This window comes from Triplophysa rosa, linkage group LG5 (genome assembly GCF_024868665.1).
Source record: "Triplophysa rosa linkage group LG5, Trosa_1v2, whole genome shotgun sequence".
Taxonomy (NCBI): Eukaryota; Metazoa; Chordata; class Actinopteri; order Cypriniformes; family Nemacheilidae; genus Triplophysa; species Triplophysa rosa.
In genome coordinates this window covers 20523262-20539791 of record NC_079894.1, presented here as the reverse complement: position 1 = coordinate 20539791, position 16530 = coordinate 20523262, and the positions used below count along the sequence as shown (strand labels likewise).

At 42.6% G+C, this 16530-nt stretch overlaps 1 protein-coding gene across 2 annotated transcripts in view; it reads left to right on the top strand.

Annotated features, from left to right (window-relative positions):
• Window positions 1–16530, top strand: part of adcy8 (adenylate cyclase 8 (brain)) — a 55232-nt gene that overhangs the window by 2967 nt on the left and 35735 nt on the right. For both annotated transcript variants that reach the window (XM_057333442.1, XM_057333441.1), the window contains exons 2-4: window positions 6161–6310; window positions 12765–12895; window positions 13576–13687. In XM_057333442.1, coding sequence (XP_057189425.1) covers window positions 6161–6310; window positions 12765–12895; window positions 13576–13687 — 393 coding nt within the window. The remainder of the gene's footprint in view (window positions 1–6160; window positions 6311–12764; window positions 12896–13575; window positions 13688–16530) is intronic.

Sequence of the window (16530 nt, the reverse complement as noted above, 5' to 3'; positions counted from 1 at the left end):
TTCTCTCTGGTTTTATGGAAACTCTTGCAGGGTCTTTATCAATCATTAATAAGTCACACAAGGTTAGAACACTTCACAAACTCCAATGTACCGGTGTACTGAACATAGCAGCTCTCTTTGGGTGGATTGTGGGTAGACAAGGATGTAGGTTTTCACTGTAGAGGAGAGAGATAAAAGCAGACAGAATTATGGCATATGCTGCGCTCCATGCAGAATGTTGCTTTTCTAAATATGCTGTGGTCAGCCAGTGACGGACAGTACCTACTGAAACAAAGTTTTTTAACGAATCATGAGGGGAGGATTCGGAGTGCAATTACCTGAAATTGCCTACCGCAGACGTTTGTGAGTGAGATCACATAATCACAGATATCTAGGGGGCTGACAGCTTAATTGCAGATTTTTAGGGAGGATGAGATGAAAGGCTGAAATAGGGTCTAGGAATGTCGACGACAACTGAATGCTGACAACAGGAACTTTTGAAAATCTGTACAGTGAGAGCACACACAAACACGCAGGTGTGGACCTTAGTGATCTTGTAGAAGTTCACACATGTACAGAGATCAATAACAGCAGGCTGCCCAGTCGATTGAATGTTTTTATGTCTGAGTTATTAATAATGTATTAGTCAATTCAGATCGCTGAAACTGTAGATGCCTCGTGTAATGAAAAACTTTAAGAAGGATCAGGTGGAAATATTGAGATCAGTGTTAAAATATGTGGCAGTGGTATAGGATTAGTGTGTATTTTCAGGTGGACTGAATCCAGAGGATAAGGTTCGATTAGGTAAAAAGACCTTTCAGCTTATAAGAGAGGGTTTATCATCACTCAGTCTTTTGATGCCTTTACAATTAGAAAAAAGTCAAAATGGGAGTGCATTTATCATAATATCACTTAAAGGGATAGTTCACCCAAAAATGAAAATTCTGTCATCATTTACCACCCTCTTGTTATTTCAAACTTTCAACAGCAGTACCCATTCACTTCTATTGTATCGGAACAAAACCAATTCAAGTCAATGGGTATCGCTATCGGTTACCAACATTCTTCAAAATCTCTTCTTTTGTCATAGCTTTGAAATGACAGAAAGGTGACTAAATGAGGACAGAATATTTGGGTGAAAAATTAACCTGTTTAAAATTAACCTAAACTTTTTTAAAAGTACAGAAAATAACATTAGCCCTGTAATGATTCAAAATATATTTTATATTTTTAGAAAAGTTTGATTGGTTTAATAGCATCCAGCAATGAATTCACAGCTGTTCCCACAATGCATTGCATGGAAGAATTCATCACTCCAGTCTGCTCCACGGAGACTGCCCCGCAGTTGGTTTGCTCAAGAAACTTAAATGGCAAATTTCAATTTCACAGTTTATCAAATGGGCATTAAAAGGTTTTAGTTCCCCAGCTGAGTTATCGGTGGACAACAGCCTATCTATTGCAGATCTCAAAGGCAGCATTTTACAAGTATAATCAACCCCAGTAATTAAATGGAGTGTTAATTAAATCTCAGTCCGACTCTCTAATGTGGAGAGATTCTCTGGCTAGAGTACAATGTTGATATTAACAGTTTCATCAGATCTGTTTTTCTAAAAGCTGATATGTAGTTGGCCTTATTTCTCCTTATAACAGAGGTTTTTACTGGCTGTGGACTGTGGGAGTCAATTGCTTAAAGATCTCTGTTGCTGTTGACAGATATTGCTGAGATAATTATGGTGTTAGAGAATATAGTTAATGTTTGTGTGTACAGTACATGTATGGTGGTCTGAAGTAATTTAGCAGTGAATTAAACATATAGTTGCTCTGTTAATTCCTTTCTGTATTTACAGCTGTTGAAAAAAATAATTTATAGTTATAATAATAATAATAATACCAATTTTCATTTAATCAGCATTTCTAGGTGTATTGTGGCCATTCCAGTCCAGTGTTTGTTATATTTCAACTAAATCAATCCTCAGGAGTGACATAAAGTCATCCAACAGCAATGTGAAAGACTGGCAGCATGACAAGACACATGAAAACTGTGATAAAAATTAACATAAAAAATGTAGAACCATTCCTAAATACATGTACAAATATTACTGTTGTATTGCTTAAGAGGTCTGAAAAAATACAGAGCATCTTTTCTGTCATTTAGACCTGTTTCTCTAGTTTTCATTTGAAATTTGGGAGAAATATTAATATTAGAGAAGTAGTTCACAGAATGAAACAAAAACGATAATTTTACCTAAAAACATAAATAGTAAGAAAAACTGAAAATGGTCTTTGAAATGGTCTCTCAATTTGTTCTGCGGCGGTATGTTTATCTTAAAGATAGATAGCACTTTTTAAGCAAAATATTGAACTAAAATACGTTTTTTTTCTAAAATGATAAAACAATATATGATGCTTAAACTTAAGACAAAAATATATTCAGATACTTTCTGGTGATCAAACATTAATGAACTTAAAATGTACATGGAAATGACCTTGGGAATATTTACTGTAGTTACTTTGGTGTAAAGCTAGTAAGATCAACAGACCATCTGTTAATTTGTCCTACAGCTAAGACTGACATACTAAGAAAAACACACACTTAAAACTCAATGTCACTTTGCTAACTGTACATCTGTTTGCATGGGCAGAGAAACAGGTATAATGTGATACGAGGCATTTTGAGGTCAGTGGCTTATCTGGGGATAGTCTGAACTGCTCTCTTCACATCACAAACCTCTGTGTGTGTTATTTGTAAAATGCGTGTTGCTATGTTTGCAATGATCCTAAAAGTACAAATGGCAAAATTTACAGTTAATCAGTATCTTGTTTTAATATCTCATGTTTTAGTGAGAATGTATGCTGAGGAGGTTTTTGAATGCTATTTATGTTTACTACTTGGAGAAAGAGAGAGAGAGTTTGTGTGTCAAATAAAAAAAATCAAATCAAAATAAAAAAAAAGATTTGATTTTTGATTTGATTTTGATACTACTTGGAGAAAGAGAGAGAGAGTTTGTGTCAAAAAAAAAAATCAAATCAAAATAAAAAAAATGATTTGATTTTTATGGAGCGATTTTAGTCTCATTAATTATTCACGCGTAAAACAAGATACACACATGCATAAACAGTTTCACATGAACAAAACCTAATTTACGTGCACAAAGTATAAATATAGATTTAAAAAAAGCAATTCACGTGCGTAAAACAAAACTATTTTCTCATAAAGTACGTTTCACAAACATACGACTGTGCGCAAATATTTCGAAAGTTTAAAATGTACACGTTTATCGTGTTATGTGAATGTGCAAATCGTCACTCACGTGTGAATCGCCTTGGATGTGTGTGTGTGTTTTTTGAGACTCTCCTGGCAGCGCAACCCCTCCCACGTGGGTTGTCGTACTCTTTAGCCAATCAGATTCAACCTTACCATTCAACCAATCATAATCGTGGAGAGCACAGGACTCAAGAAGCTCTAATGTTAGCACTAAAGGCTCGTTTGTACAGTTTCGCTAATCTACTCTCTGAGCTGTGATGCTGTATTAAAACATAATACAGCCACGCAATAAATCTGTTTTTATTAATTTATTTTGTAGGAGAAAAGTGAAATAGTGAGTGAACATGACCACTTAAAAACTACACAACCAGCAGTCACTTCCACTGAACTGCTAAAATCCGTCTGGGTAACAAACTGTGAAACTGTGTTCCCCCATCTGGGGAACATATCTGATGAGATATGTTCATGTTTGTATGTCCATACAATGTATGTTTTAAATGAACAAGGACAATAATTAACTAGTTCTTGGAAACATTGTTTTGTATGGGCGCATAGATTTGTAGCTGCGCAAAAGGTGCGCAGAGCCGTTTTCCTTGAGTCCTGTGCTCTCCGCGTTTATGATTGGTTGAATGGTAAGGTTGAATCTGATTGGCTAAAGAGTACGACAACCCACGTGGGAGGGGTTGTGCTGCCAGGAGAGTCTCAAAAAACACACACACACATCCAAGGCGATTCACACGTGAGTGATGATTTGCACATTCACATAACACGATAAACGTGTACATTTTAAACTTTCGAAATATTTGCGCACAGTCGTATGTTTGCGAAACGTACTTTATGAGAAAATAGTTTTGTTTTACGCACGTGAATTGCTTTTTGTAAATGTATATGTATACTTTGTGCACGTAAATTAGGTTTTGTTCATGTGAAACTGTTTACGCATGTGTGTATCTTGTTTTACGCGTGAATAATTAATGAGACTAAAATCGCTCCATAGATTTTTGATTTGATTTTGATACTACTTGAAAAAACTCTAGAAAGAGAGAGAGAGTTGTGTGTCAAATAAAAAAAATCAAATCAAAATAAAAACATTGATTTGATTTTTTATTTGATTTTGATAGTACTTGGAGAAAGAGAGAGAGTTTGTGTGTGTGTGCCTGCGCGCGTGTGTGTGCGTGTGTGCATGTGTGCGCTAGAGGGGCTATGTTAATTAGGGTCCCTTTCTATACTACGTCTGAAATGGCAACCCTTTATTGCCCCTGTGGGGACATAAAGATGAAGTAATTGAAACTGTAAAGTGGGGAGGGGGTGTTAATCAGTCATAAAATGTAAGATTCCCAGTAGGGATGTGTTCAACTTAAGCACACACACACACACACACACAGTGCCTATGAGGCTTTAATAGTAATAAGTATGGAGACATGCTTAAACATGTTGGTGAGTGCGCGCGCACGTTGATTGCAGGTGATTACATCACGCTCTCTGGAGAATGCACAACCTGTTTGGGAAAGGTTTGTGTTTAGTTCGGGATTCCTTTGAGATTCATCACGGTATATGTTCCAAATGCAGTAAACGAAGTGTGTTTGTGTGTCCGTGTCTAAATATAAATGTGCACCTCTCGGTGCTTTGGAGGGACAGAACAAGTGCAAATGGTTTATGTTTTATAGCTTTGCTAAGCCATCAGAAACGAGGCTGTAAAAAGAAATATATTCACAAAACAGCAACAGTTTGCTGTTTATAAGTCAAATAATATACAGGAGATTTATACGTTTTGTTATACAACACAGATTATACCAAATGTATATTTTAAAGCTTTTAAATAAGCACTATGCAAATAACCTTAAATGTTCTCTGACGTCTACGGCTCCTCTCAATAGCCGGGCTAAAGAAGCACTGTTTGTCTGGTTCCAAATCTGTATAAATGTCTTTGTTGTGATGAACACAGAGAAAGATATTTGAAAGAATGCTTGTAACCAAACAGTTCTTGGCCACCACTGAATACCATAGTAGGAAAAATTGCTTAATACATTTCTTTGTTCTGTTGAACACAAAAGAAGATATTTTGAAGAATGTAGGAAAGCAAACAGTTCTGGGTCACTTTGGACTAACATTGTAATTCTTCCTACTATGGTAGTCAATGGTGGCCAAGAACTGTTTGGTTACAAGCATTCTTCCAAATATCTTCAGAAATTCATACAAATTTGGAGCAACTCGAGGGTGAGTAAATGAAGACAGAATTTTTAATTTTGATAAATTGTCCCTTTAAGTAAACCAGAGTAAAGAGAGCCACATTTTTAGACATTCATTCAGTTTGCTCATAATGTAGCTGTCGGGTACAGTTTACTTAACCATAGATATGCAGGGAATACAGATCAGAAATATAAAAATGTGTGCAGGGTTGCAGTTCAGCCCCTGCGTACAGAAACTGAAAAATGTTTAATCAGAACCGTATCACAGTGTAATTAATTGTATCGCAGTTAAATAATTTGGCCTGAATAGCAGACATAAAAGTCATTACAAAAGTGATTGCACTTAAAATATTAGCGTGCTTATTAACTGTAAAATATTGTTGTCTGGCTGCAGTATATGCTTGACATTTATTAATTGCACGCTAATGTGCATTTATGTTTGTGAGTGAGAGAGAGAGAGAGAGGGGGGGGGACATTTAGCTTCTCTCTCTGAGGGAATAATACTAGTGCATTCTGTTTAAAATAAGCTTGTTTAAACGGCTAAGCTAAATAAGCTAAAATAATATTTTCGCCTGAATGAGTATGTTGTGCTTGAATTTCAAATGTAAGATTCCACATACTGTCATGCACATGTGAGTTAATTCACAACTATCACCTGTGGTTTAGTGTTCTAATCGCTCAAACTGTGTAGAGAGTTAAATTGTTTTTGTTCTGTCTTTCTCTGCAGCTGTTAGCTCAGGTGTTGCTGTTCTTATGTATAAACACTGCAGGGATGTTTATCAGCTACCTGTCAGACCGCGCCCAGCGACAGGCCTTTCTGGAGACACGCAGGTGCATCGAGGCACGTCTCCGCCTAGAGACTGAGAACCAGAGACAGGTCAGTGTGTGTGTTTGCAAAGTTTAACCCTGTTAAGTTTCAGACACCAAAAGTGTCAATGCATACGCTGCTGTGCTATAACTATTTAACATTTAAATGTCTGTTTGTGCAGAATGTGTATGCATTAGGAATATTTACACAAATAGCATTTGTTTGAAAGTTTCCATGATCTGTTCGCGTTTGTGTGTTAAGCAAAAAACGTAATTGTCACAGGGCACACGCTATGACACTTTGCTATATCACACCCTTTTCCCAGCAATGAGCCCACAGTGAGTATGAACAATTGATTTAAAGAGGAGAACGGTGTCTCGTGGGTATGGATAGCTAATGTACAAAGGTTCCGCGACTCCTTAGGGAATTTTACTCTGTCTGCTTCCCTCCTCCTTCTCCTCCCCCATGTCTTTCTCCGAGAGCTCTCAGAGTGTTTGCTGAAGTGGGTTTATTTGCCAGTCAAGTGGAACCCATGCTGGTACCACTGTCTGTGTGTCTGTGTCTGTGCGTGTGCACAAATTTCCTCTTCTTATAGGTCCATCTATCTAAATTTCCCCGCATTCGCCTTAGTCAGTGGCAGGTGCAACCTCTGGTTTGTTAAATTCATATTTGCAGTACCAGCTCTTTATTCAAAGAAAAAATGTGGGAAATAAAAGCTGAAGAGTCATTTTTTCTACTTTAGTAAATTACATGTAAATTATTTTTTTGAATTATACAAATAAATATATAAATTCATTCTATAAATTAATTCTTTAATTTATATATAAATAATTTTTAGTTTTTAAAATAACAGATCATTTTTTTAGATCAATTAAATACAGAATATGTAATAGCATATTTGCATAAATATTTATCCCTATGGGTTTGAACCATTAAGAACTCACACTGGATAAAAATAGACTTGAAGCTGTTTGTAACTCAGTTCGTAGAGGTAGGAAGAAAGGAGGCGGGGTCGGCGTGGCTGGAAAACGAAGATTCTTTTATTTTCTCAATCACAATCAAACTAAGGTCGCGCCACTGCGCTTCTTACAATCTTTTACAATCAAAACTTTAAATATATGTTGAGTATGAACTCTCTTGCTCGTTGAAGGCTTTCTTCGTCATGCAGACGGTATGCGTCGTTTCCCAGCCGCTCTCTCTCTGTCTTGCCGTTCACTCGTGCAGCTTCTTATGCGTCTCCTCACCAATCACTTTAATGAGACACAGCTGATCTTAATGTGAACTTGACCTACTTACGCGCCGTCTTTCTCGCGCCTCCTCCCTTCGGTGCAGACCTCGCTAAACCACGCCCCCTTGCCACATACCCCCACCGCCCGACTCAGGCCGGGGCGCCATCCGGCCTGCAGCCTCCCCCCTCCTGGAGAGGAAGTCGGAAAGACCATCTGAGGCCCCGGTCTGTGGACTACCTGAAATTTGAAGGGCTGTAACGCTAGATACCAATGGGTGATCCGCGCGTTGGTATCCTTCATGCGGTGGAGCCATTGGAGGGGAGCGTGGTCCGAATGGAGCGTGAATTCGCGCCCCAGGAGATAATAGCGGAAGGTGAGGATGGCCCACCTGATCGCCAGGCATTCCTTTTCAATGCGGTGCAAGCGGCCGGTGCTGTACATCAGTCATAAGCTCTCCAGAAGAGAGACGATGTACAGCACCGGCCGCTCCTCCCCCTCTATCTCCTGGGACAAAACCGCCCCAACGCCCCGATCCGACGCGTGTGTGCTCTTCCCTTCTTCCGAAGGGAAGAGAGAAATCGGGAGAGTGCAATAACGGCCCGCCACACAAAGCAGCCTCCACCTGGGTAAAAGCCTGCTGGCATGGCTCCGTCCACTGGATGGTATCCGGTGCTTCCTTTTTAGTGAGGTCAGTCAGCGGGCTGGTGAGGTCCGAATAATTAGGTATAAACCTTCTATAATATCCCGCCAGCCCCAGGAACTGCCTAACCTCTTTTTTGGTCTTGGGTCTAGGTGAGGTCGCAATCGCTGCCGTCTTATCAATTTGGGGATGCACCTGACCGTGACCCAAGTAGAAGCCCAGATACCTCACCTTCACACGCCCAATGGCACACTTCTTCGGGTTAGCCGTCAGCCCCGCTCCTCTCAGCGACCTCAGAACCGCCCGCAGATGCTGCATATGCCACTCCCAGTCATTACTGTAGATGATGATATCATCCAGGTGCGCTGCGGCATATGCAGCGTGCGGCCAAAGCAGGCGGTCCATGAGACACTGAAAGGTGGCCGGGGCTCCGAATAAGCCGAACGGAAGTGTGACGAATTGGTGTAATCCGAACGGCGTGGTGAAAGCTGTCTTTTCCTTGGATAAGGGAGATAAAGGGATCTGCCAGTATCCTTTAGTTAAATCCAGTGTCGAATAAAAACGAGCCGCGCCTAGCCAATCCAGCAACTAGTCAATCCAATCTCTGCTCACTACAGTCGCCAGCATCACCGTGTTCGCCTCACTCCATTTTTTTAGGAGGTTGAGGTGATAAATTTGATGTGCCCTGCTCCTGTCCGATCGCGCCACCTCATAATTGAGATCGCCTATTCACCGTGTGACCTCGAAAGGGTCCTTGCCACTTGGCGAGCAATTTGGAGCTTGAGGTGGGGAGTAATACAAGAACTTTGTCTCCCGGTGCAAATTTGCGTAATCTGGTACCCCTGTCATATTGCCGGCTTTGTCTGTCCTGGGCCTGTAACAAATTCTCCATGGAGAGCCGTCCCAATGTGTGGAGTTTTGCTCGCAGGTCCAGGACATACTGAATTTGATTTTTGCTGTCCGAAGATCCGTCCTCCCAAGCCTCCCTTAGGACATCCAACACCCCACGGGGCTGACGTCCGTAGAGAAGCTCGAAGGGGGAAAACCCCGTGGAGGCTTGCGGGACCTCCCGCACAGCAAATAACAGGGGTTCCAGCCAACGATCCCAATTCTTGCCGTCTTCGTGTACGAATTTACGGATCATTGTTTTCAACGTGTGATTAACCCGTTCGACCAGCCCGTCCGTTTGTGGGTGATAGACACTGGTGTGAATCGCTTTAATGCCCAATAGCCCGTATAATTTGCGGAGGGTCCGTGACATGAACGCCGTGCCTTGATCCGTGAGGACCTCCTTCGGGATTCCCACGCGGGAAACGACTCGAAACAGGACTTTTTGCGGAAATACTGCGGAGCGCCATTGCCTCGGCGTATCACGTCGCATAATCTACTATGACTAATGCGAAGCGATACCCTCGTGCTGACCGTTCTAATGGCCCGATCAGGTCCATGCCAATTCTTTCGAAGGGGACATGAACCAGTGGAAGAGGGCACAATGGTGCTTTTGGGGTGGCTGGTGGGTTTACCAGCTGACATTCAGGACAAGACGCGCACCACCTGAGCACGTTCTCATGAATGCCCGGCCAAAAGAATTGGGCCGTTAGAAGGTTTACTGTTGCCATTTGCCCTAAGTGTCCGGCCATTGGATTACAGTGAGCCGCCTGGAAAAGCATTTCCCGACAGCTCTTTGGTACCACCAACTGGGTTGTATCTTTTTCTTTTGAGTGTCTTGGGTCACTCGATACAACCGGTCCTTTAAAATGGCAAAATAGGGATAGGAGAGCGGCTGCGCGGGGTGGAGAAGCTGCCCGTCGATGGAACGGACCTTCTCAAACGCATGTTTGAGGGAGTCATCGTGGGACTACTCTAGGGGAAAATCGTCGCACCGAGAAAGCTGCTGCCTCTCTACGGCACGCCGTTCCCCTGAGTCTGATCCCCGTGGCCCCGGCTCCACTTCTCCCACCTGCGCGACCGCCCCCCTCCGTTGCCTTCGCTTTGCCCAAGAGACATCCGCACACAATTGCCCCAATAAAACTGTAAACATTGGCCAATTCGTCCCCAAAATTAGCGGATGTCGGAGGTGCGGATTAACTGCCACCTCTACACTATGCTTTTGTCCCCGAAATTGGATTGGCAAAGACACTAAGGGGTAGTGCACCACGTCCCCATGCACGCACCGTACCTTAACCATGCGGCTCTTATCCTCTGCCACGGATTGAATCAGACGTTGGTGGATTGAGGTCTGGTTACACCCTGAATCCACCAAGGCCCTGCTCCTCGCTGGAAGGGTCTGGATGATCCTGCTGGCTCCAGGGTCCGGGGCACTGGCCTGGGGACGAGGCCCGTCCGGGTCCTGGGAAAGGGGATAGGTTTGGGGAAAGAGGGGGAAGACACAGGGAGAGAGAGAGAGAGGTGGATGGTCGGGGTAGGCCGACCCCGGGGCATGCCACCATCTGGTCCTCCGCCAACTGGATGGCCTGACTCAGCGACGCCGGCCAGTGACACTGGACCCTCTGGGCGGTCTTCGCCATGCCACGCCATGAACTGCTCCAGTGTCACCTTATCGATCATTCCCTCGGCGTCGCTTCCGTCGGCCATCAGCCATTTGCGGCATGCGTCCCGGAGCTGTTGGGCCATCGCGAAGGGCTGGCCGCACTCCCCAAGCTTGAGGAACCGCTGACGGTGCTGCTCGGGGCTCAGGCCGACCCGCTGGAGGATATCTTTCTTGAGGTCCGCGTAGACCAAGAGATTCGGGACTGGCAACTGCTGGGCGGCCAGCTGGGCATCCCCCGTTAATAGGGGGATAAGCCGTGCTGACCTGAAGTCCAGCGGCCAGCCCGCGATCTCCGCGGACCTCTCGAACAGCTCGAGGAATGCCTCCGGGTCGTCCTGAGCTCCCATATTGTGAAGGGGGAGGCCAGCGGCTGGGGTGCGGCCGATGGCTCCCTCACGGCTCCAATGTGGTTTTCTCTGACGCATCCAGCTCCTCTGGGGCTGGATGCCATGGTGCAGACGTGGCCGAGGCTGCGGCTGTATGCGTTTCCCCCGATTGTTTTGCTCCTGGGAGTTCTGGAGAGAGTTCGCCGGGACGGGGTTCGGCTTCTGCTGGTAGCCCCATTCTGGCCAACCCAAGTATGGTTCTCGGACCTCATGTCTGTGGGAGATTCCAATCAGAAGAGACCTTCTGTCTCAGGAAGGGGGCGCAGTTCTTAACCCCCATCCAGAGCTATGGAAGCTGTGGGTCTGGCCTCTGAGGGGACCAGGCTCTTAGACTCAGGTCTCACAACTGAGGTTGTGGAAACCATACTTCACTCCAGAGGTCCCTCCATGAGGAAGCTTTATGCCCTTAAGTGGAGAATCTTCACCTCTTGGTGTGCAGCTCGTCTGAGGGACCCAGTTAGCTGCCCCGTTGAGGTGGTGCTGAGGTTTCTGCAGGAGCAGTTCTCTGCTGGGCTAACCCCTTCCACCCTGAACGTTTATGTGGCAGCAGTTTCTGCTTATCATACTCCTTTGGAAGGTTCATCGGTGGGTAGACACCCGCTGGTTGTGCGCTTTCTTTGTGGCACTCGCAGGTTGAGGCCTGTGAGCCGCACTAGGGTGCCGACATGGGACCTGGCAATCGTTTTAGATGGACTGTCCGGGGTTCCATTTGAGCCCCTCAACACCGCACCAGACAGACTTCTATCTTTTAAGACGGTGTTCCTTCTGGCCATTACTTCCCTAAAGTGAGTGGGGGATCTTCAGGCCATGTCAGTATCTCCTACGTGCCTTGAGTTTGCTCCGGGGATGGCGAAGGCCTTTCTGTATCCGAGGCCTTGTTACGTGCCAAAGGTACAGAACAATGTGCCGAGGCCCATTGTTCTGCAAGCCTTTTGCCCTACCCCGTTTAGGAGCGCGGACCAGGAGAAGCTGAACTTAGTGTGTCCTGTGCGAGCACTGGATGCAAACGTTCACAAGACTGCTCAGTGGAGGAAATCCGTGCAGTTATTTGTTTGCTTTGGTTCGCCCAGGAAGGGTTTCCCGGCGACCAAGCACACCTTGAGCAGGTGGATAGTGGATTCTATCTCACTTGCTTATGAACTTAGTGGCATACCCCCACCTGTTAACGTGAAGACCCACTCTACTCGGGGTATGGCTGCTTCTGAGGCCTTAGGGTCAAGGGCTTCACTTCAGGATGTTTGTGATGCGGTGGGGTGGTCCTCGTCGCTCACGTTTGTAAAATTTTATAATTTAGACCTAGGTACCTCTTTAGGGACGCAGGTACTGGGTCCTTGACCATGTCCAGTTCATACACGCTACAGGCATTTGGTAGCATGGTGGCGTGGGCATCTCATTCCCCAAAGCGTTGCTATGGCGACGCAGCTCGAGTTCCATCGAAAGGGAACATCATGTCATGTTTTAGTTAAAATGTAAGATTTGTGAACTGTTTATTCTAGTAAACTGGTAGTCAGCTGATGGAATCAACACTTATGCCTGATTTAACATGTTTGCATATCGAGGCTATTCACGAGACACAAATAGACACAAATAGAATGAATTTCTTTGTAAATCATTCATAGATCCATTCGTATTCAGTTCACTGTGACAATTGTGTGAAAGTTCTTACATACTATTTATACTAAATTATTTTTGCTCTTGATTCATGAATCTGTGTTAGGAGCGTCTGGTGTTGTCGGTGCTGCCACGCTTTGTGGTGCTGGAGATGATTAATGACATGACCAGCGTAGAGGACGAGACCCTACAACACCAGTTTCATCGTATCTACATTCACCGCTATGAGAACGTGAGGTAACTTATTTCTTTGTGTTACATTCACTGTTAATAGAACAGAATCTGAACTGAGTCATGCACCTGCCATTATGGCACTTTCATCTCCGATTATGCCGTGATCACCCTCTATTATAACATATATGAGTACACTCATTGCAGAGTACTTAGTCAAGATAATAGCCCTAAATGGGCTCTCACTCATTTATAATAATATTAATTTATTTTAATATTTTATTGTGCATTAATTGTATTTAACTAAATTAAATCTACTTAACAGTTATTGATTCTTTGCGGAGCTCTACAGGAAGTTAAGTTTGGGCCACATGACGTTTGTTTATGTTGTTGCCGCTAAAACCGTCTACCATACATTAAATTATGTATGAATCATCAGAGTCAGAATAAATGTACAAAATGGTGTCTACAAACACATGAATTTAAATCTGTGGTTATTTCTATTAAGTTTCTAATTTTCAAACAATATACAGTATTTTGGTTAGTAATCAAATTTGGAGTTACTGTATTGGACACTTTTCTGATCATCCAATTTTGTGAAACATGTCCATCAGATGTTTTTTTCTCTGTGCAAACGTGTCCAAGTGGTTTTTGTGGCCAGAACAGTATATACTAGTTCCAAAATGTTTCTGTTTGAAAAAATAGTTTTGATTGTTAGAAAAATGTGTGTGTGTGTGTTTGTGCAGTATTCTCTTTGCTGATGTGAAGGGCTTTACCAATCTTTCCACAACACTCTCCGCTCAGGAACTCGTTCGAATGCTCAACGAACTCTTTGCACGCTTCGACCGTCTGGCACACGTGAGTACTCTAGCACAAACATGCACACACACTTGGCAACACACACTTAGACAGCTATACGTCTTAGGGTCATTTTGGGTCAGGGCCGTGCACAGGGGGAAAGGCATTTCTGAGAGTGTGTGCTGTCTTCTCCTGCCCCAACCCAAGTGCCCTTTTTTTGTTTCGGCCACTGCCCCTCAAAATGTCTCCGCACGGCCCTGTTTTGGGTATACAGTATATATACAGTATACATCACATAAATATTATTGTGAATCAAGGCATTCAGTTATTTGCTTTATCTCCATAGAATGTATACAGAATTGATTCTATAAACATGTCTCATGTCTAAAGAAACATTTAATGATATTTGTTATCGATATGCAAGTGTTACCTCATGACACTTGGCTTGAAAAGATTTGTCAAGCAGGTGCCCATGATATGAATATGTATAGATGTTAGGGAATTATTTGGCTCTGGCCTGTTCACACGTCATATCTACAGCTCGCACAGCATGTGGTGTTTATTTATTATGTAGGACAGATAGCAGGGTCTATATTTGCTGCGTGTGGCACTCTTAACCTACAAAAAAATGCACAGTAAATCTGTTTCTCACCACAATCTTTTGCAATGCTTTTATATAGCAACTTAAGACAATGGATGGAAGAACTCATCCATTATTTGAAAAAAGATATGTCAGGCACGATGCAGTGACCGGAATACAGACAGCACTTTTGATCCTGAATGAATCTAGGCCATCTAAGTTTACAGCTGTACTTTGGGGGTTGAGCTCGATAAAAATGAATTACAATGAATTACAAATTACAATTACAACTTAGATGACTAAAAGAGTCACTGAAAATCAAAACGTTGTGGCCGTGTCACTACTGTTCATGACTTTGATGTGTGATGATGTATGTACTGTATGTGTTTGAATGTGGACAGCTAGTGCATTTCTTGAAAGAGGAAGAAGCAATGTTATGTCAAGTTCACACTGTGCAGTTTCTTCATTTTAGAGAAATGGGAGCGTTTATTCTTGATGGCATCCACATATGCTAATATGATCAGAAGCCTTTTCTTACATCAAAGGGTGACAAGCTTCAGTCTTGCAGTGTGCGATTGGCTTTGCACATGAGGTATTCTTAAAGAAATCTGTGGTTTTCTTCTGTTGTTTAAACTGCATTATGAAGCATATTAAGCTCTTTGTCCTTATCCCGCACATCTCTGCGGCTTATGCATCCGCAATAATCTTCTTCGTGAGTCACTACAATAATCATTGGAGTTTAACCAACCATAAAGTGGCTTACTGATGCAAATGTGGCATATGTGTGCATGCAGATGGTTATATCAGATTGTCGTATTAAAATGTTTGTGTGATTTCTCACAGAGTCTCACTGGTTTGGTCGGCTATCCTGATTTTTCCAAGTGGTAGATGTCCTGGGGCGACATTTAAATCAACCAATCAGAAATTCAGAAATAAGTTTACAGTTTATTAATTAAGTTATCTTGCAACCAGGATTAGGTGCTTCTAGACCATTGTTTTTCACTTATCATTTCACTTATCATAAGTTATGGTTAGGGTTGGGGTTTGGTGTGGGTTTAGGTTTTATTTATAAAAATGTTGTCCTTAGGTCAACAAAATATGTTGCCCTGAGGACATCAACCACTTGGCAAAATCAGGTCGAGCGGTTTGGTCAGGCCTTGTGCAGCTCGCACTGTTTGTTCTATTAAATTCTGCTGCAATGTTTATGATGGCGAGCAGTACTTGGTTTTCTCTGCCGATGGCAATGTTTACTCAGAGATGTCACATGTGCTGTTAGTGCATTACTGGCTGTGTGTGGTTGTCATTTTTAAAGCAGACTTAAATGCTTTTGATAGCTCGTATCAACACACACATATTTAACGCCTCATCCAGACAACACTTCAAACATTGAAGGTCCCGTCTTACAGTGGCATTATATTACACAAATCTGTATCGCTTTCATCTCTCTCTGGGTTGCTTGCTCTCCTACGCACACTTGTGCCTGATGGGAAATGTGCATTAACTCTCAGTGCTCAAATTCAAATCTAAGTATGTATTTAGAAAACAACAAAGTACAATGGTGACACCAAGGTTGTATTCAAGTAGTCACCATGTACATTTTTTTAAATACTTTTATGAAATAAGCAAACACATTTACAATGCAGTGTGTACGATGCAATGTTTTTTTATAAGCAAAAATAAGTTCAAAATGTTTTTATGACCCACAAAATGTTAAAATAAGGGTTATAAAACTGGAATGTAGAAATAGAAGAACTACAATATAGACCCCTTTCTCGCCGATGTCACGCTTACGTCACGGCATTATCTGGAGGCAAAACAAAGGGAAAACTGGAGGCGGCCAATACAAACCAGCACAGATTCGGCTACATAAGGAGTTCATCTTGTTGTGTTGTTTAGTGCCACAATCGACAGAATACAGTCTCCAATGTGATATTTTAACACATCCCCCTGCCATTGTCAAACAAAAACACGGACGACAGCTGTAGTTAAACACAATAAAACAAGCGGACTGAACAGAAACGATCATTAAACATGCTCGCGTTTCACTTCATAACAGTAACCTAAGATTAAAAAACTACTGTCTTTTGTAGGTGTGGATTATGATTTGGGTATGTGTCTAAAAATATCTCACGTATGCCTAAATCATAAACTGGGGAACAATGTTATTTTTCACGTAGCGTTAACTTTTGAATGCATAGGGTATGCTCGCTAACTTTGTTAGTTATACAACTAGCAGTTAACTATCGGCCAGAAACTAAACATAAAAGAAACTGTTTGTCATATATTTTTAGTTGTAACAAGTGCATTAGTATAAAGGGAGAGG